Source organism: Augochlora pura, chromosome 11 (genome assembly GCF_028453695.1).
Source record: "Augochlora pura isolate Apur16 chromosome 11, APUR_v2.2.1, whole genome shotgun sequence".
In the NCBI taxonomy this organism is placed as follows: Eukaryota; Metazoa; Arthropoda; class Insecta; order Hymenoptera; family Halictidae; genus Augochlora; species Augochlora pura.
Genome location: NC_135782.1, coordinates 1,500,175 through 1,520,122, shown reverse-complemented (window position 1 = coordinate 1,520,122; position 19,948 = coordinate 1,500,175). Strand labels below are relative to the sequence as shown.

At 36.2% G+C, this 19,948-nt stretch overlaps 5 protein-coding genes and 1 long non-coding RNA gene across 9 annotated transcripts; 2 read left to right on the top strand and 4 right to left on the bottom strand.

The window, feature by feature from the left end:
* Positions 1-43: 43 nt before the first annotated feature.
* On the bottom strand, positions 44-2,075 carry LOC144476999 (uncharacterized). The gene is made up of 6 exons (XM_078194380.1): positions 1,923-2,075; positions 1,283-1,596; positions 916-1,205; positions 642-829; positions 430-559; positions 44-371 (listed from the first exon to the last, which is right to left on the bottom strand). The coding sequence occupies exons 1-6, from the start codon at positions 2,061-2,063 to the stop codon at positions 145-147; spliced, it is 1,290 nt and encodes a 429-aa protein (XP_078050506.1). The 5' UTR covers positions 2,064-2,075; the 3' UTR covers positions 44-144.
* A 154-nt stretch (positions 2,076-2,229) lies between these two features.
* On the bottom strand, positions 2,230-3,825 carry LOC144477001 (uncharacterized). Its single transcript, XM_078194383.1, has 5 exons — positions 3,358-3,825; positions 3,019-3,263; positions 2,763-2,955; positions 2,576-2,674; positions 2,230-2,507 (listed from the first exon to the last, which is right to left on the bottom strand). The coding sequence occupies exons 1-5, from the start codon at positions 3,404-3,406 to the stop codon at positions 2,389-2,391; spliced, it is 705 nt and encodes a 234-aa protein (XP_078050509.1). The 5' UTR covers positions 3,407-3,825; the 3' UTR covers positions 2,230-2,388.
* Positions 3,826-3,977: 152 nt separating this feature from the next.
* LOC144477335 (stress-associated endoplasmic reticulum protein 2-like) lies at positions 3,978-5,603 on the bottom strand. The gene is made up of 3 exons (XM_078195022.1): positions 5,317-5,603; positions 4,788-4,860; positions 3,978-4,707 (listed from the first exon to the last, which is right to left on the bottom strand). The coding sequence occupies exons 1-3, from the start codon at positions 5,398-5,400 to the stop codon at positions 4,670-4,672; spliced, it is 195 nt and encodes a 64-aa protein (XP_078051148.1). The 5' UTR covers positions 5,401-5,603; the 3' UTR covers positions 3,978-4,669.
* A 740-nt stretch (positions 5,604-6,343) lies between these two features.
* Positions 6,344-9,924, top strand: Mcm3 (minichromosome maintenance 3). Its single transcript, XM_078195021.1, has 11 exons — positions 6,344-6,495; positions 6,555-6,667; positions 6,755-6,963; positions 7,049-7,179; positions 7,277-7,515; positions 7,598-7,840; positions 7,909-8,272; positions 8,350-8,654; positions 8,714-8,864; positions 8,945-9,366; positions 9,452-9,924. Exons 1-11 carry the CDS (start codon positions 6,424-6,426, stop codon positions 9,648-9,650), a joined length of 2,448 nt encoding a protein of 815 aa, XP_078051147.1. The 5' UTR covers positions 6,344-6,423; the 3' UTR covers positions 9,651-9,924.
* LOC144477331 (sodium leak channel NALCN-like) lies at positions 9,817-19,715 on the bottom strand. Of its 4 annotated transcripts, none has more exons than XM_078195013.1 (28): positions 19,557-19,715; positions 19,309-19,494; positions 19,015-19,238; positions 18,661-18,935; positions 18,332-18,579; positions 17,869-18,258; positions 17,572-17,763; positions 17,372-17,509; positions 17,095-17,301; positions 16,826-17,022; positions 16,629-16,751; positions 16,357-16,530; positions 16,083-16,262; positions 15,711-15,963; positions 15,457-15,624; positions 14,931-15,139; positions 14,738-14,858; positions 14,522-14,655; positions 14,286-14,451; positions 13,786-13,980; positions 13,427-13,644; positions 12,972-13,195; positions 12,741-12,877; positions 12,527-12,663; positions 12,302-12,458; positions 12,109-12,228; positions 11,870-12,044; positions 9,817-11,797 (listed from the first exon to the last, which is right to left on the bottom strand). In XM_078195013.1, the coding sequence occupies exons 1-28, from the start codon at positions 19,713-19,715 to the stop codon at positions 11,619-11,621; spliced, it is 5,286 nt and encodes a 1,761-aa protein (XP_078051139.1). In that variant the 3' UTR covers positions 9,817-11,618. The 4 variants fall into 4 exon arrangements, 3 of the variants coding, with proteins under 3 accessions (XP_078051139.1, XP_078051141.1, XP_078051140.1); XM_078195015.1 differs by having other exon boundaries at positions 9,817-11,764; XM_078195014.1 differs by having other exon boundaries at positions 12,109-12,222.
* LOC144477336 (uncharacterized) lies at positions 12,888-15,457 on the top strand. Its single transcript, XR_013495181.1, has 3 exons — positions 12,888-12,993; positions 14,568-14,705; positions 15,044-15,457. It is a non-coding gene; the product is annotated as an uncharacterized LOC144477336 (long non-coding RNA).
* Positions 19,716-19,948: the final 233 nt, after the last annotated feature.

Here is a 19,948-nt window from a genome sequence, read left to right as displayed (position 1 = left end):
AAGCTTCGTTACTTATTTTTTTATTCATCCATTTAATAAAAATGCTCATTAGGATTGCTCGTATTACATTCTCATATTTCAATGCAATTGATAAACCGTATAAAATTATTAATACAACTTTAAGGCGTTAAGAATTTGTACGAATCAATATTTCTTCAAAATTTCTGAATTTAATGCTTCCTTACTTCTCTCGATTCTCGGTATGCTCTCAAGAATAATAGCAGCAGTATTAACAAGGCTTTGAAATATACTAAGCGGTATTTTTGGCATTGGAAAATTTTGATAAGGAACCCATGCTCGCGACTGATCTTCTAACAATTTTAAATGTACCGGTTGCGAGAATACTATTCCTTCCGGGATTCCAAAAGAACCTATAACGAAGAAAGAGTGTATAATCTTTCCTAGTACAGTTGCTTTTACTATACTTGCCATCAGAAACAACACCTAATGAAATAATTTCATCACCCACGTCTGTGCTGTACCATAATTTTAAAAGATCACAAATTGCTCTGCATTTTTGATAGTCCTCACATCTTCCCACTTGATATTGAGTAAGATTCTAAGGACGTGTATTAAAATTTTGATTTTTGAGTTTGTAAACTAATCATAAAAAAAATCAATCATAAATGTTTGACTTTTACCTTGCGCGCATAAATTTCTTTGTAATAATCTGTTTTATCATGGACCATATAAAAGAACCACCTTAACTGCGAACGTTGAACACCAATTGGTAGTGTTGCATTGTCACTTGAGTCCAGAGCTCTTCTATTAGGTATATAATAGTCGTATTTCTGGATCATATGATGGACATCCACAAACTGATTAATTCCTAGAAATTAATTCAGTCTTTCAACGAGTGTGCAGTATAAAATTAATGTAGCCATAAAATTCGATTATATTAATACGCAAACCAACCGAGGTATCCCCAAACAGGAGGGCAACCAAAATTCCTTAAAGGGAATCCCGTTGAACGTGCCAACACGTATATCGATTCTAATCCGTATTGAGATCCGACAGCCACGATATTTGTTTTTGGTAACTTTGTAACAAATTTGAGCATAACGTTAACAGCGAAACATATAGGACCCATTGAACAAAAAATTACTCTCATATGAGATGGCGCATAATTATTTATTTGCATAGATAATTCTTTTACAGTATTGTAGTTACGATACAACCAACTCTCTGTCCCCTCAAACTCTTCCCTGAAAAAGATACATCTTGCATATTACGTAGTTTTTCTCAATAATAAAATTAAAAAATGTTAACTATTTCTATTTACTTTGATAAAGTATCAATGTAAAGCAATACATCGCAATCACGTAAACCATCGGGTATGTTATAAACAACTTCGACTGCATTCAGACCACCATCAAGCCCTTGCGCGTCTTTTAAAATCTTTCTTACTTTAAAGAAGCATCCTGGTTGATCGTACAAACTTATAACAAGTCCATGGCTCAGCCAGAGTTCTTTCGTCATTATCAATTGCGGGACTAACTCCGGGCACATGGATCTCCCTGCCCCTATTATCATTATCCGACGACATTCTTGATGCGTCTCTAAACATTTACATTTCTTATTTTCTGCATTATAAATCTATAAATTAAATAGCTAGCTTAGTTCTGTTTAGAATATTGAATAGGTATCACAATTTATTTACAAATTCGAAATCCTCTTGTAAAGCGTCAAGATCTTCTTTGCTTAAATAAGATGTAATGTTGTAATATTTAAGTAGCAATTCCCAAAATTGGTAAGCACCACCAACGTATGTAATGTTGGTACCGGACAACCCAATTTCTTTCCATATTATTGGAGATTTATTGTGTGCCCATCCATAACAAATACACCTTTGTTCTAACCAAGACTGGAAAATATATTTTACGATAAATATTAATACAGTAGCAGGCGATGTGATCACCTACTTTCCATTCTGTTGAATCTTTACAAATTACGTTAAAATTGAAATTCGGCAGTAACGTGGACAAACATTCGGCAATAAAACGAATATGATTAAAAGTACGATCCTGCAAAATACCTGCTATTACAATAACACGTTTAACCATCTTTTCGGCATTTAACAAATGACATGTATTTAATGAAATTGGAATTAATGCATCTAATAACAAAACAATAACTACCGTTACATATGCAAATATTTTATTTATGACTAATTAGTACTTATAATGATACAATAGTTAAGAATACAAAATATCTTTCACAAAACAAAAACTTTCTTCATATAAACTCCTCATATAATTGTTCCTGAATAAAGTATTGAAAACTGTCTTAAATTACTTAAGAATCGTAGTATTAAATAAAAGAGATCATTTGACAATTATAAAAAATTAAAAAAAACGTGCTAAACTACTTAAATATCGTGCTATTAAATTAAAAGCCATCATCTGATAGTTCGGGTAAATCAAGTGCCCTGTTATTTTCCCTTTCTTCATAATCGGAATCAAATGATACATGCAACATGGGAAATTCCCATGTTATCAATTCCGGATCTAAGTAGAAAATTTAATATTTAATTAATCGATATCTACACAGATAACAAAAAATTTAATTTCTGTACCTGACTGAAATCCTTCATCCTCGTATGGTAGAACTTTATTTTTCTTATTCATTAATAGTTCTCTAAATTCCTTTTCCGCTTCTAATGTATAAAAATGATCTGCAAAAAACCGAATCATAGTGAAAATTTATTAAACACATTTTTATTCAAATTAAAGTGTAACAAATGTGTTATTGTTAAGTCATACCAAAATCAAACTGCATATCACAATAATGTGCCAATTCCTCCGGATCAGGATATGACTCTTGGATCCTATTCTTTGGTGTCAATGGTTTTTTAAAGCAAAATTCTCCAGACGGTTTTCCTAATTGTACATTCCGGTTATTGGATATTTTCTTTGGGCACAGTCCACTCAGTTTGTGAAATTCGACATTTGGTTTCTGTAAATAAATTATAAGTTATATATTAATTTAAAAATTAATTAACAGCATTTGTACCAGTACCTTCAGCAATTCTTTATGCGGTGATATCGGACGGCCATTACAGTCTAATTGTGTTAAATTTGGTTTTAAATTGTTTTGGTGTTTGTTGCTTGGACCATGCTTCACATGTGGTTCATTAGGAACATTCAAATTCGAACTAGATCTCATAGACAATCCTTTCGGTTTTGGCTGATTAAGTGACTTTAAAGCAGTTACACCATTCCCAAGAGTTGTATTCGTTCTCGACAATGGCTTTGCGACATGATCTGTAATGTAAAATTATCGTAGGTTTTCATAAATAATATATATATACAAAAGGTAGCGCAAGCAATGCATAGGATACGTAATACGTATTCGTACCTTTGTTGTGATCGTATGTACTACCAAACAAATTGAATATACCAGCCATTTTAATCAAATCTTTCACGATATTATGTTCTTACAATATCTCGTACGTATTAAGAAAGAATCGAACAAAAATAAAGACTTTTCCTCACACAAATAACTCTCTCTCTGCTGTCTTGCATTACAAGTTTTCCGTTTAATTTAAATATGTTGTTGCGTGACAACGCGAACATAGGTATAGCAGCGGGATCTGCTCTTGCACACGCTTTTTATTCGATATGTTGCCGCGCACGTCCCCACTATTTTACTGAGCAACCAATCCGCAGTGGATCCTGTATCGGCGGCACATCTTTAGTCAATCAGAGCAAAGAAAACTTCTGTGTCGTCCTTTGTTAACAAATGAAGGCTGCTAGCCTAAAGGTGTGCCGCAGGAGTAGGACTCGTCGTATTGTATTACAAATGGCGATGAGAGGGAAATTCAAACGTAAAGACAAAATATTCGTTATTAACAGCGAGCGCTCTTTTCAGTTTCTTTGTCGAAAATAAACTACTTGAAACAAAACATTCTATTCTAATTCTAATGAACAGAGAAGCTTATTGACAATTGAGAAGAGAATTGTCAAAAACATACAAGATTCGTATTTATTCATAATATAATTTATTAAAAGAGACAAAGAATTGTCAGTAGCAAATATTTCATTAGGATAAATTACACTGATATTATATATAATATATATTTTACATATACATATAAAGACCTATCATGTTCTTAAGGCCTCTAAAATATATCGACAACCAAAAGCTACCAACTGCTCACAGTGGAATGCTTTGATTAATGAATTGATACAATTAATCGATCGTACATATATACAATTATTTACTATGCACGTATCGATGGAAGAATTTACATTTCTTATGAAAATACGCATTGTAATTGCTGTGTACGAAGCGACGAAATGGAAATCAATAAAACGTTTCATAATAGTTAATTGGACACTGTGTTATGTTAAATTGGAAAAAATGTTTTCAACGAAATGCACTAAATGCAATCTTCTTTCATCGATACAATCAATATATAATGCAGTTAAGTAAGAAATATATAAATGCTAAAATTTATATAAATAAATTTTCTTGTGTTGTACCAAATAGAAAATGTTGTGTAGCAAGACTCTGATTTTAGTTTTGTATCAACAGCGTATTGATGCCTACATATTTATAGTGTACGATAAAACAGTCTGTTGATCTCGTTTCTGTACCAATTAGTTTGTAGACAGCTTTTCGTATTAACAGTAACAGCAACATCTGTACGACTTTTACGTCGGTAACATTAAGCCATTCTAATACTCTGAATTATTTGGAATACAGCTGAAAAATAGAAGATCACATAAATTTTCTGCAAATTAGAAACAAGAGAATAAATGAACGGCCATTGCATTGAAACTCACCTGAACCGCATACTACGAATAGGAAAAGTGCTAGCAAACATGGTCCAACTGGAGATCCATCTTCTTGTGGTTTCTAAAAATTATTAAATAAAATTTTCAGGAATGCTGACGTTATGCAAATCAAAATATTACGCTATAGATTTTTATACAGAAACTGGTGTACACGAATTTATTAATAATCTGATATCTTAAAATTGTTGCATATGTTTACATTACATATGGTACAAGTATTGTTTTATCGAATCGTTCTTCTATACCTTTCACGAATAAATAACTTCGTATAGCTACCATCCAACGATTCATGAATGAAAATTGATTCGGACATAAAAAGCTTATAAACTATGTATCGGAACTGTTAGAAATGTCAAAGCACGCGTGTACGACTTATTTCAACCATCAAAGTTTACCACCTCGATATTGCCGAGTGACAGTAGCCTGTTTTCATATAAATTATTATTTCCTAATTATTTTCATTGACCACGCGTACACCGCGAACGAATTTCATTGAACAGCGAGGAAAACAACTTACCGTCGATTTCGGAACATTCCCCCGAAGCATGATGTTTTTCGTGGCTCTTTCGTTGGCGATGCGCATCCTCTGTTTTGGTGCCATTTTTTTACAGTATTCTTACAGCCGAAGCAGTTCCAATTAAAATGAAAGAAAAGTAATCGGCAATCGACGACGATGTTGCTGTCACCGTGCTCCAATATGTAGAGCTTTCCGAATAGCGAACAGGTGTGTACGTGCGCCACACGCTCGGTTCTGGACTGCGTCGACGTGTGCGCTTTGACTTTACTACGGTGCAGCGTTGGGTGCCACACTGGCACCGTCCAAGTCAAAACAGCGACTACGCTGCTTTCTATACAGTCACCTATATCGGAAAACAAAAAACACGCATGCATACCACGTTGCTAGTTTATAACGTTCGATAATATACAATCGTAGAATCTTTAAAGAAATTTCTTATAACACGTGACAGATTTATGAGGAGAAATGTTGAACAACGTTGTCCTTTCCAAAAATGTGTGAACAGTTTGAACACACGTTATGTGTACAGCAAATGGACACGCGTTAGCAAGTTTCTTCGTGGCCGTAGCACGTTCGTGGAGAACATTGCGCGCGAAATTACGAACGCGGGTAAAGCCTCGAAAGCGTGACGCCTCTTCCGGAGAAAAGATTAAGCTCCCGTCGGGGTCCGTACAACGCCGACTGATGGTAAAACGATGAAACTGCTGGCCAAAATGGATTGCCGGTATCTTCGTTTTGTCCACCGAAAGAAGCGCCATCGTTGCCCGTATATACGCGATACAGATTCACCTGAAAACATTAACGACGACAGATTGCAATCATTCAAACATGAAAACTTGAATATTCGCAAATTGTTAATATTCGAATTTAAATAATACCGCCATATGATTTCGATAGTTTCGCCATCTTGCGGCAAGCGAGTACAACCATTGGTAATCTGAATTCGATACGTGTGATATCGAAAGATTCGATTTTACCGTTTTCCCGCGCAATGCTTGTTGTACAAGCACATGTCACGTGAGCGGTTTCCAATTTTGTTTACGTTGTTTCCCCAGTTGTTAATGAGATTACTGTTATTATAAGTTGTAGATATTAATCGAAGTGAAAATGGATGGTATGGATAGAGATCAAAGGCTCGAGGAGATCCAAAGAGAATATATTGACTTTTTGGATGATATGGTAAGCAAAAATATTCAACAGGTATGTCACGATTATTTCTCTTTTTGTTTATTGTTTAGGAGGATCAAGGCATTTATAGTAGTCTTGTTAAGAATATGATAGACGAGGGAAAACGTCGATTATATGTAAATATTAATGATTTAAGAAGAAAGAATCCTACTCGCACAGCAAGGTGAGTGTAACATTAAATTTACAAACCTTTTACTAAATACCGATGCGGGAACGATGCCAACGATGTCGATGCTAACTTTACTTGTAGTTTGCTAAATAACTCTTTCGAAGAACATCTGGCTTTCCAAAATGCGCTGAAACAATTTGTTGGAAGTATAGATACCGATTATACGAAAGGGAATGTAGACTTTTTTATAGCTTTTGAAGGAAGTTTTGGAGCTAAGCATGTAACACCAAGAACCCTTACCTCTCGTTTTTTGGGGAACTTGGTGTGCGTGGAAGGTATTGTCACAAAATGTAAGTTAAATTTCATAATGTTTCATCAATCAATGCTATATAGCTTAATGTAACATTATTCATTATATAATATTAATCTTATTAGGTTCCCTAGTACGGCCAAAGGTTGTTAGAAGTGTTCACTACTGCAATGAAACGAAGACAGTAATGGAAAGAGCATACACTGATTTAACTTCTTTTGACGCATTCCCACAATCTGCTGTGTACCCAACTCAAGTAATTATTCTATTCAATGCCTAAGTTAGAGCAGCAAAGGTCGTGACTTGTTTACAGATAGCACAAATTTGCATCATGTTTTGTGTATTCTATGCAGGATGAAGATGGTAATCCTCTGGAAACAGAATTTGGCCTTTCTACATATAAAGATCATCAAACGCTCACTATACAAGAGATGCCTGAAAAAGCACCAACTGGCCAGTTACCAAGAAGCGTTGATGTTGTATGCGATAATGATTTGGTGGACGTTTGCAAACCAGGAGATAGGGTTCAGGTTGTAGGAAGCTTCAGATGTTTACCTGGTAAACAAGGAGCATATACAACAGGCACATTTAGGTTTGACAATCAGAGAATAGAAAACTTAATTTTACATAGAAATCTATCGAGGATGTATGTTAGTAGAGATTGTAATTTTTAGAACAATTTTAATTGCTAACAATATCATGCAGTTGAGCAAAGAAGCCAATCTATCTATTTCCCATGATGATGTTGCTATCTGTAAAAAACTGGCCAAGAACAATCCATGTAAGGATATTTTTGAACTGCTTAGCAAGTCACTGGCTCCTTCTATTCATGGACACGATTATGTGAAGAAGGCAATATTATGTTTATTACTTGGTGGTGTTGAGAAACTATTACCTAATGGTACAAGATTAAGAGGGTAAGAATACTCGTGTAATGTGATTCACGAATGGTTAACCGTGTCTACAATCGCTTGTTCTTTTCCAGAGATATTAATCTTATGCTCATTGGTGATCCGTCAGTGGCAAAATCACAACTTCTTCGATATGTTTTGTGCACTGCGCCGCGAGCGATACCAACTACTGGCAGAGGATCATCCGGCGTAGGTTTAACCGCTGCTGTAACTATAGACACCGAGACCGGCGAACGTAGATTGGAAGCTGGTGCTATGGTGTTGGCGGATCGGGGAATCATTTGCATAGACGAGTTTGATAAAATGTCCGATATCGACAGAACAGCCATACACGAAGTTATGGAACAAGGAAAGGTAACGATCGCCAAAGCCGGGATACATGCTAGCTTGAATGCAAGATGTTCGGTGCTGGCTGCTGCAAATCCAGTTTATGGAAGAGTAAGTAATCGTTGCTTTGAAAGTAAATAGAATTCAAGGAGAATATTACTAATTAATGCGAACGTTTGTGCTTATAGTATGATCAGTATAAAACACCTATGGAAAACATTGGACTCCAAGATTCATTGCTCTCACGTTTTGACTTGTTATTCGTCATATTAGACATAGTGGATCCGGAACAAGATCAAATTATCAGTGATCACGTTGTGAGAATGCACAGATACAGAAGTCCGATGGAACAAGATGGTGAAGCATTGCCTATGGGCAGTAAAATAGACGTACTAACTACTAAAAATCCTGATGAGATTCTTCCTGACGGTGGCGAGACTCAGGTTTATCAGAAATATGACCCTCTATTACACGGTCGTTTGCGTGCGAAAAGGTACTGAGATAAAAATTAAAACGGCATAGGTTGTGATTATAAGAATTCATCTTTTGCAGTGACCAAATTCTTTCTATAAACTTTATGAGAAAATACATTCATATAGCTCGGTGTATGAAACCCAAACTCACCGAAGAAGCTAGCAAAGCAATAGCTATCGAGTATTCAAAACTTAGGTCCGAAGAATCAGTAGAATCCGACGTAGCAAGGGTATTTCATTGATCCTTATGATTTGAGTTAGTGAAATAATTATTTAATCTGTTCTTGATTGAAACCCTTCTTTTATTCAGACTCAACCCGTAACTGCTCGTACTTTGGAAACGATGATTCGATTGTCTACAGCGCACGCGAAGGCTCGTTTGTCGAAAAACGTGACGGCCAAAGATGCACACGCTGCAATAGAATTGATAGAGTTCGCCTACTTTAAACGAGTTTTAGAGAAAGAGAAAAAGAAACGAAGACGAGAAGACAGCGAAGGAAGCACGCAGGAGGAAGAGTCGGAAGAGAGGGCGAAGCGAAAACGTACAAGAAGAACCACTAATGGTGAAGAGGATCCTTACGATTTTGATAGCGATGATGATAATCATGTTGATACACAAACGAGTAGGTTAACTAGGTCTCAACGAAAAAGTCCTAGCAAGACCGAAAGTATGTCGCAAGATACTGGAAAGACCACAGCATCAGAAACTCCTGCAAAAATAACCGAAGAAAGGTAAATGGAAAATAATTTTCATATTGAATCGTAATTGACTATTTAACACGTAATGTGTATGCAATGCATATTTCTTGATTTTCAGGCTGAAAGTGTTCAGAACACTCCTTCACAAGTTGTTTCAACAACAAAGGGCGCAATCGCTCACATTGTCAAGAGTACGGGAGTACATCAATAGTGAACAGTCTGAAGAGTTTACATCAGGTGAAATTACTGCGGCAATTAATAAGATGTCGGACGCTAATCAAATAATGGCTGCTGACGACAATATCTTCCTCATGTAAACTATATTTATTTTGTAAGTCATTCCTTTTGTAGTTTTATACTTTTTAAATTATGTACGTACATCTATTTTAAAGTTTTTACGAAACAGATGTCATCAAGCATTTTATATTGTCTAACATACGATTTATTTTTTCGTTGAATTAAAAAACAAGTTACGAATGATTGTATCTATCAACATTTATTATCGTTCCGTTGTTATGGTACAGCACATTGGCACATAAACTAGCAACAGTGATCAACATTCATTACAATACTGTAAACAATATTATTTTATACCTCTAAGTCCTTCTGCTTTATATATAAATATAAATATATTTATATTTATATTTATATTTATATTTAATAAAATCAACTCATATCACATAGATAATATAAATAGTTGTGCTGTCTCGTTTGAATATAGATATCTAATGTTTAGGCATTCTCTTTTCTTTACACGTAACTCATTCTATCACGCGTCCATTTCTTGTTAAAAAAATCCTTAACGATTTAACGTCATCAATATTATCTACTTATCGACTAACTTCCTCCTTTTTTTTGTGATTAACGTGAACATATTAAAATCTGTTAGTGTTTAATCAAATTTCAACATACTTCAAACTCTGTTCATTTACATATTCAATGGTATTTATTTGTAATAATATGCTGATAACGTTGGTAAGAGAGAAGAGAGAAAAAAGAGAGAGAATCATTGATATTTCGGTTCTTTTTTCATCGAGCAATTCACAGAATTAAATCACGATTCAAGACATCAAATTATTTAAACTTTTACGCGACATTTACAAACAGATGCAAAAATTTCACAAATGCCAATATTAAAGTTACTACTTTCTTATCATTATAATACAGGCCATCAGGACGTAATGTTTCTGTTGTAAAGTGTTTCACATTACATTAGTTTTCGTTCGTTATGTATTCGATTGAGCCACTTATAACTTATAATTAATACTCGATAGAGGTTCATTAAATAATGTATTATTGACAAGTTCGATAATAGCCATTAATGGATAGCAACAGAATGTTTATAGCAGTTAAATATTTTACATAAAAATTTATGCAAAGGAGAAGTTATTTATGGCTCAACTTAAGAGATAAAACTTTCAACAACTGAATTGTTTCCAATAGAAAAGAAATCATCATTCATGTTCCTTGTACTAACAGTTGTCCACGACAACATCAATTTGATTTATTTTAATTAGCACTTCCTGGTTCAACACTCTTCTTTTTTTTATCGTACAAAACCTACCATGTATCTAATTCTACTGTTCTATACAAATTCCGTATTTCAACATCGATAACCGGCACAAAAAATATATGTGTAACGGAATTAACAAATTATTCTCAGTATGTGCAAAAATGCGTTGCACGATCTACAAAACATTAATCTACTTGAAACCTGAGTATTTGCTGAGTAGACTGGTTGTCACACGAGGTAAAAGAACTTATCTCTGATAGATGGGTTTGGAAGAATAGTGATCTTAAGTGCTGGAAGAAAAAAAAAATCTGAACACAAAAGTTATATAACGTGATTTTCCGTGCATTCATAAAATGATTTCCACATTTTATATGTGAGAATAACAGTAGAAAATTAAGCATTTATATGATGTTGCTTTGTATGCCTTAACATGAAAAGCTCCTGGTAGGATTGTTGTGCGACATTACTAGAAAATTATGCACTCAAAAAAATAGTTATCTTTTGTCATTTTTCATAACTTTTTCAGGAATCATTTTTTTTCTGCATTGAAACCATAAGGTGAAAACCTTAAAACCCTTTCTTCTCTTGAAATTGGTTCTAACTATTTTGCCAGATTGAATTAGGCGTATGCAAATAAAACAGAAGCACATGCAGAGATGTATTGGAATGGATTCTACCCGTTCTCCACCTCTTGAAATATCAAATCAGGTTTTCCTTTAAACTTATCAAGCATGTGCTTCATTTTTATACGCATGAGACTCTTATGAGAAGTTCAAACTTCGTCTTCGCTGGACTCACTGCTATGCGCAAGTTGCTCCTTCCACCATTCGCGTACCTCCAGCATAACACTGGAAGGTTTTGGCGCAGTTGTCTTTGCATTGATGACCTCTCGTTGTTGTCTGGTCTGTTCTGTGCTTTCTGTGAGATGGGGCAGATTATTTTTTGCCATGGCTTAAAGGAAACATGGGTTAAAGGAAAACACCGAACAAGGTACTCAATGAACTATGTATAAAAATAGCTTACGTGGTGGCCTATTGTTTCTTTTCTTAGGTGGCGCATTTTTATCTTTTTCAGATCTGATCGAAGCCGAATCTGACGATGTTGGAGTTAAATATTTTTTTCTTGAGCCACTACCTATACTATCTGACCTTGGAAGAACTACAGGTTTCTTTGCTCTATGCTTGGATCCATCTGCATCCTATTAAAAATATATATATTGCTGATGTTCCCAAGATATAGGAATGGTAAGTTCACATGTTTACCTTTGTTTCTGTTTCCTCTTCTTTGTCTGCCTCTTTCCCCTTTTCCTCTGCGTGTTCTTGTTGCTGTATAGGCTGATCAGCCCGAAGACTAACTACAAGATCGTTTTGTTGTTTCTGTAACTTATAATTCATAATGTTCATAAAAATAATCATGTAAATTTGTTTCTAGCTGTTGGATCCGACGGGAACTTACTCCGCTGGCTCTGATCTTCTTTAAACAACCCTCCAGCCAGTTCCTAATTGTTTGTTTAGCGACTTCTTCTTCGATGATGTACTCAAATTCCTCTCTCGCCAATAATTCTTCCAGTTGGAGAGCTTTTCGAATGTCGACTGACCGATACGACAACATACTGCAAAAAGTATTGTATGAATAGAAGACAATGTTCCAGGGAATGGGAGTACAGGTAATTATACTGACTTAATGACATCGTGGAAAGTAACGTCCTCGCCGTTGTTCAGTTTCTCTAATTCGTAACACATATGCTTGAACAGCAATCGATCCTTTTGCGGATCGGTTTCAAGTCTGCCTTTTAACAACCGCAAGATGAACTTCACCTGAAACACACTAATACATCATTACGTCTAATCTAATTTATAACAGGCTACGAAACTAACAATATTCTCAAACGTACCCGTTTCACTGGTATGACACCCTTCTGATGATTATCGACTACGTTCCAGGTGTTTTGGAAATTCCTAATATCGGCGTACGAAAGTAAGGCGTCTTCCTCGTTCGAGTAAAATAGAGAAAAGTTCTCCATAATGATAGCTGTTTTACGTAAAGATTAGTTTCTTATTTCGTGAAGTCGAACCTGCAAGGGAACCTACGGCGTTGCCGCCCGGATAGATCAGTCGGTACTTACCCACCAGGAGATTCAAGACAATGTAAGTAATAATTACGTAGAAAGTACAAAAATAAATTAAGGAAGCATGGAAATTGCCGCAATCGGTCTCCCAATAATTAGCAGCTGGTGTGCAATACGGCGGTTGTATCATGCAATCGTGCATTATTTTGTTCCAATCTTCTCCTGTGACAATTCGAAAGAGCATAGCAACACCGGTTACAGGTGACTCAAAATTGGCACGTCTAAATGGTAAATCATCTTGCTTAGAGTCACATCGTATAGAAAAACGTATGCGCCATTCTATTCTGCACAAGGAGAGGACACTGAGCGCGAAACAGCCGAAATTAAGTTTTGATTCGAGATTTCACCGCAAATTTTCGAAGATGGCGTTACTGTATAGAGTCTAAGAAACATTCGTGTCCTTCCCTTGTTAATTAATATCCCTTTTCTGTACGAATACTTAAACACATTACCTTCCTATACCTTCCCCATATTTCACAGTTCCAAAGATGATGGTGCCCGCTAAGGCATAAAAGAAAACAAGAAGAAACATGCCGAATATAATGAAGAAACTTTTACAAACGGACACTCCGACCGTTAACATCAACATTTTGAGAGTGGTGTGTTTGCCAGTGATGGTGAAAAACCTAAGGATGACGACCATAAAGCCGATTACATACGATAGATCGTTCTGCAAGAAATCACTCCTGTCATTTACAGTCGATCAGTTTCATAATATAATTACAATTAAATAAAACACCGAAACGAAAACGCCAATTTTATATTGTTTTTTTTTTTCTTTTCTTAATTGATGTACCGGAGAGCAACGTACCTTCATTGTGCAATGAATGACGATCCAAATAACACCCACGACTGTCACGAGCAAATCATATCTGTTTCTTCTGGACTGCCAATAGCCACGTGGTGTAAAAGCAATATTTTTCATGATCACTTCCACGAGGAAGATCAGTGTCAGAATCGTGGAGACCGTAGCGAGTGCTTCCGTGTGTTTTTCCTCGATTCTCCACTTCGGTGTACGAAATGAAAGAGAAAAAGATTGGTATGTCGTTATGGCAAAAAAAGACACGTGTCGGTTTACTTTTACCACGGTCTAATGGTAGCCGGCAAGGAACAAATGATTCAAGGTAACAGTCTTTCGTGAATTGAGTTGAGTGCCTCCTCTATCTGAAGATTACTATTGTATCCAAGGTATCTGTTTAGTATTTGTGAACGGTGTGTTGTGTGTGTTGTCGCTACTTGTAATGGTTGGTGGGTGGAGGAGAGGAGAAGGAGGGAAATGGTAATAGAATAAATGAAAATTATCCAACTCACAGAAACGCATAGAAGAGCACTGTTTATGAGTACCATGACCGCAATGAATCTTTTGAAATAGATGTTCTGAGTGATGTCATAGATGAACGCCCTGAATATCTTCCCATCTGGCCTAGGTGGTAAATGCAACGGCTGAGCAATCTTCAGTCGCTTTTTTAAATCGCACCTAGTTACACAATAGCGTGCTATCAGATTCATAACAGGACACCGATTTAATTGATTAATTAAGCTTTTACCATCGTCTTTGATCGACAGTGAGTAACGCGGTCCCTTTGTTTTCAGAATAATTGGCGATTACAACACCAACGAACAACGTCAAACCGATCATACACCCCAGAAATATGTAGATGTGGATATAAATGGCGTGGACCTAGAAAATTATTGTACAGCATCATCGTCATGGTTATATCGTCCTCCGAAGTAATTTATGGCTTCACGATGAGTGAACTTACGGGACCGAGAGCCTTGATAAGAACATCTCTAACGTCGAGCCATCCTTTAAATGAGAGCACCTCGAAAAGCGCCATCAATGCATCACCGATATGGTCGAAATTAAATCGCCTAGGATTTGCCCTAAAATATTTCACTGTCTGTTTAAAAATATTCTTGAATCTTCAGATGACGATTTCATACTGTAACGCCTACCAAACGCGTGGCACTAATATAGATGGATAGCTCTCGTTTTGGCCCGGTCGTAATTTCATTTTCGTCACGAACACCCTTCGCATGAACACGCCGACACAGTCCTCCCGTTTCAGAATAGTTGGATCGTTACAACGAGCTAATCTACCACCGTAAAGCTGCACGCCGTAACTCGCAAATATGAACATCAAGAGGATCAACAGAGTAGACACCTAAAAAGCTTCTTATTCATTTTTTGTCTGAACTTCTCGCATACAGTACCCATCAAAATCAATTGAAGGATTCGTAATGCAAGCAAGCATACATTCAACTTTAATATTTTGTAACAAATTAATCATTAACCATTGCAAATATTCCATAACTTATTTTAAGAGATTACCAACGAATTTATTGTTTGTTAATAGGTATTGACTGACTATTAGCGTTAACAAACAGACAAATTTTGAATGTCTTTGCAACATCGTTACGAATACTTCGATGGATACCATCGGATATAAACTTCAATGGACTTTATGCTGAGATTATTTACCAATAAGATCTCTTTAAATCCTCTACACAATTCGTAGACAACCTTCCTCATATGCGGCACAAGCGTGAATATTCTCAACGGTCTGACGCAACGTAAGATCATCAAAAGTTGAGCGCTGGAATTGGGCGGCACGCTTTTCGGCATCCAGCAAAGGAAAACGAGACTGACCTGAATGATCGTCAAATTAGCAGCGTAACGAATTAGAAAGAAAACGAAAAGAGATCAGAGAGTATCAATGACAGATGCAAACGTACGACGTAAATAAAAACGTCCAACACAGAGGCAACGTCTTTGATGTAGGCCTTAGGCGTAAAAAATAATCCGTCCGCTAAAATCTTGAGCGCCAATTCGATGCTCATGAAGATAACGAAACCGTACTCGGCGATTTGCAGCACGGGCACTTCCATAACGCGGTAACGTGGTGTTTCGAACATCATGGAGATGCAAGACATGGTCGTAGCAAAGATCATCACCCAATCTAAGTACGTGACCAAGCCAAGGAAGTTGCTAAAAAGCGTGTGATTAAAATTGGCCACAGTTAATTCATGTCTGACTTTGGGTGTTCAAGCAGTGCTCTACGTCGTGTCAAAAAAAAGCAGCTACAAAGTTGAAACAAAAGCACTTACTGCAGGCTCTTGTACTGAACTTTCCTCTCTTTGCCAGTCAACGGGTCTTTTGCATTCGTATCGTATCTCGCGTAAACGAGCGACTGACAAATCTTTCGAAATTTGCTTTCGCGCGGTACCACGAATAACGGCGTGTCGAAAAACGGATGATTCTCGCGCAAATCCTCCTCGCGTTGATTTCTACATTTTGGTGCAACGTGGTGAATGTTAAGTCACAAAGACGTGGTAGAAGTGGTTTATCGCTAATAGACGGTGCAGTAATCTGTTGCTTTACCTGCGCATCTCGGCCTGCTGCCGCTTAGCTTGCAGTAATTTAATGTCCAAATCATGCGGTCTACTGCGAGAAGAACTCACTCTGTTTATACCTCCAATATCACCGTTCTCCATCAGGTGCTCGTACGTTTGCTTTAGCTTGATGGAACCACTACGAACGCTCCTTCTAATCGACCTGTGATCAAATATAGAGAAATTGTTAATGCAGAAATTTATATAGTGGAAAAGATACTGATCTGGTAAAGAAATATTAATATATTAGCTATTGCTCACTTCTTCTGATCGATGCGCAGTTGCTTGGCACTGTTAACAGTACCTTGAGGCTTCAATAAACTTTTTCCTGGCACCGGTATCATGGCAGAATCGCCTAACAAAAGCCTTTGATTGTTCGAATCACTGTGAAAAATAATACTAAAAATCTGTAAAAGGTAAAGACGTGATGTTTTACAATTATTGAGGTTTATATATACTTTATAATGTAAGTAACAGCTGCTTTTTTAAGGCTAGTAACGACATTCCGGACTTTTGGTGGATTGTTTAAAATCTTAACTGGACGTTGCTTTCTGTATATCATTTTCGAATCAAAAGTTTCGTTTACTTTTTTCACACCTTCGTTCTCCTCGTTTTCCATTTCGAAAACAAATTGTCGCATAAAACTTTCACGCACCTGGTTTAGAAGAATATAATAAATGATTTGTTTCGCATTAAAAGATTTCAATTGAAAAATTATAATTCTGACCTTTGGTAGGTTGAAATCCGATGGTACTTTATGTAAGCACGTCATTTGAGGACTGTCTGGAAATTTCTCAAAAATTCTCAATCTAAATGGTAAAGTTTCTTTTATCTCTGCGCTTTGCTCGCGAAATTTCAGCTGCTTCAGTTTTTTAATGTCCTCATCCAGTTCGAGATTATCCAATATAACTGCGACGAACAGACTCAACACAATCTTGAAAAGTAAATAAGAGGTCAGTGCATGACTGTCATGAGATTAAATTAATGTAGGAATAGTTTTTTACCAGCGTGACAAAAAGATGGTATAAAATGAAGTAAACAGCTACAAAGGGTGCCATCGTTTCGTGTGTTCGTAGCATTGTTTCATCCATAACTTCTACCCAAGCTTCTTGGGTGAGAATTTGGAACATAGACATGAATGCCTGCAAGGGAGTTCCTTTAATTATTTTCACAAAAACTATGGTATGATTTAATTGTTCATTACCTCGGGAAAGGTTTCGAATTTCGTGAAGTCACAGAGGAAACAGAACAATTGCATAGAAATGCTGGATGATATAACCAGCAGGCACATGGTGAAAATAATGAGGCTACCAAGCTTCTTGCCAGGTCCAAATATTTTGTATACGAAGTCTTCTAACATTGGAGACGCCTTGATAAGCCTGACTACCCTTAAAACCTGGTTTTGCAAAAATTTTCTATTAATTTACTGATATGTATTTTAATACTGCTCCTTTGATTAATTTATAATTTTTTATTTCAGAATGAAAATTAAAGTAGAAACCTGAAAATATGTGAATCCAGAAAGATAGAAGAACGGAATGATGTGTATGGTTGTTCCAATTGTCAGCAGCAGCTCGAATTTGTGAATCGAATGCTTGTAATAACTGCGGAATCCGAGGCACCATATTTTAAACACTGTTTCGAGGTCCAAAAATATCGTAAAAGCAATCTCAGCGTAATAATAATTGTTGTAGTAAGTGTATCTTGGTTTCTCGTCATGCTTGAAACTCATTGTCGCAGTGGTAATAGCGTTCGCCAATATTGCACACATTACTACCATTCGGAAGTGTGGAGATCTGAGGATTGCGTGACATACAGGTGATGCTAGACCACCGTGCTTATTTTCATCTAAAGTTACCAAACTCCAGCCGTTATCATCACCGGTTAATATCTAAAACATTATATATACATCCATATTTTGGAATATGTAGTCTTAACAAACAAGTTATTGTCTGTCAACTAACTTGTGAAGCAGTACTATTGCTGATATGTCCTCTGACGCCCCACATTTGCTGAAACTGTACTCGTATCTCATTAAAAGTCTCTGTGATAACGGCAATGAAAACGTTCTTCACAAGCCATGCTAAGAAAAATATCATTGTGCTGAAGTAAAGGACTGCGCGCCAAGCTGGGAGACTGTCTATCGCACGGTACATAATGAAAACCCAACCCTCTTGCGATGCAGCTTGATAGACAGTAAAAATACTTGTAGCTGTAAAGAAGAAAAGATTTCTGTAGCTGTTCATTGTCGACGATGTAACGAAATATTTTAATGCTTAATTAGCATCATTACCAAATTCATCAAACCCGTTGAAACCCATGATATACTTTGACAATCCGAGTTTCATACATGTCATTCCTTCTGGACATTGATATCCTGATTCAGGATCGGTTGAACAAAATGTATCTGGAATGGCTAGACTATTTATAGTAATGTGCTTTGGATGGGTTGTGTTCAGAACACAGTGATTTTTCAATTCTCCAAAAAACTGAACACCCAGCAGGCCGTACAGGGACATGAAGAACAAGAAGAAAAGAGTTACATTGTATATTTGTTGGCTTGAACGTCTGAAAGAATAAGTGAACAATGTAAGTGCATGAAATATATATATTCACTGAGGTTTAAAACAATGAATATGTTCCTTACTTAAATATCTGATTAATTCTAGCTTTCGGCATGGAGAACTTAAGGAAGACTCTTAGAAAGCGTATCATAATTAAAGGTCTTGGTGCCCGTAATATTGAAACGTAGCTAAATTTCAAAACAAATCCTAACATTTCGAACATCTGTAAAATCACGGACAACCAGAGGAAGACAACCATACTCCCATCAAATTGGCACCAATGGTCTTTCAAGTAAGATTTGTCCTTCTGCAATAAAATGCTTAATATTTAATGCCGGGCTTATAAATTTTATATACGAGCCATGACATTCACTTACCTTCAGTATACCTCTAATGTGCATCTTTGCAATCATTTCAGCGGTAAATAAAAACGTAACTACTAAGTCAGAAACGAAGGTAACATACTGAAGGGGCGGAATATTTTCAAAAGTCTTTGGAGTATTCAAGCAAACCGAAATTAATGATACCAGGGCGCAAAACCTCATCAATCTTCTAACCCACAGCTGAAACAATTGGATAAATATTATTGTATCTAATAAACAGTAGGTACTCTCACAGATATTACCTTGTTCACCCACTCGATGTCAGTGCTCTCATTGAGGGACTCCTCTGGCCCATAGTCGGCCAAGACGGGTTCCCCTTTGAGGCTCTGTTTGCGCCCCAGCATCATAATAGGTATTATGTTTGCAATGGTGAGGCCTAAAATCAAAATATTCGTACGCATACTTTAATGCTTTGTATTTATACGAAGCTTAGTAATTTTTTTTCTAAAGTATGATATCTGAAATAACTTGTATGAATGAAATCATTATACTTGTATCAATGAAGTCATTGACTTGATAATGTCAACACATAGGTATTATTTATAAATATCTTGTTGACAAATATTTTCAATCATATCAAGTTCTTCTGTGTTATCATCGGTAGTATTACCATACAAAATAGTAATGAATGAAA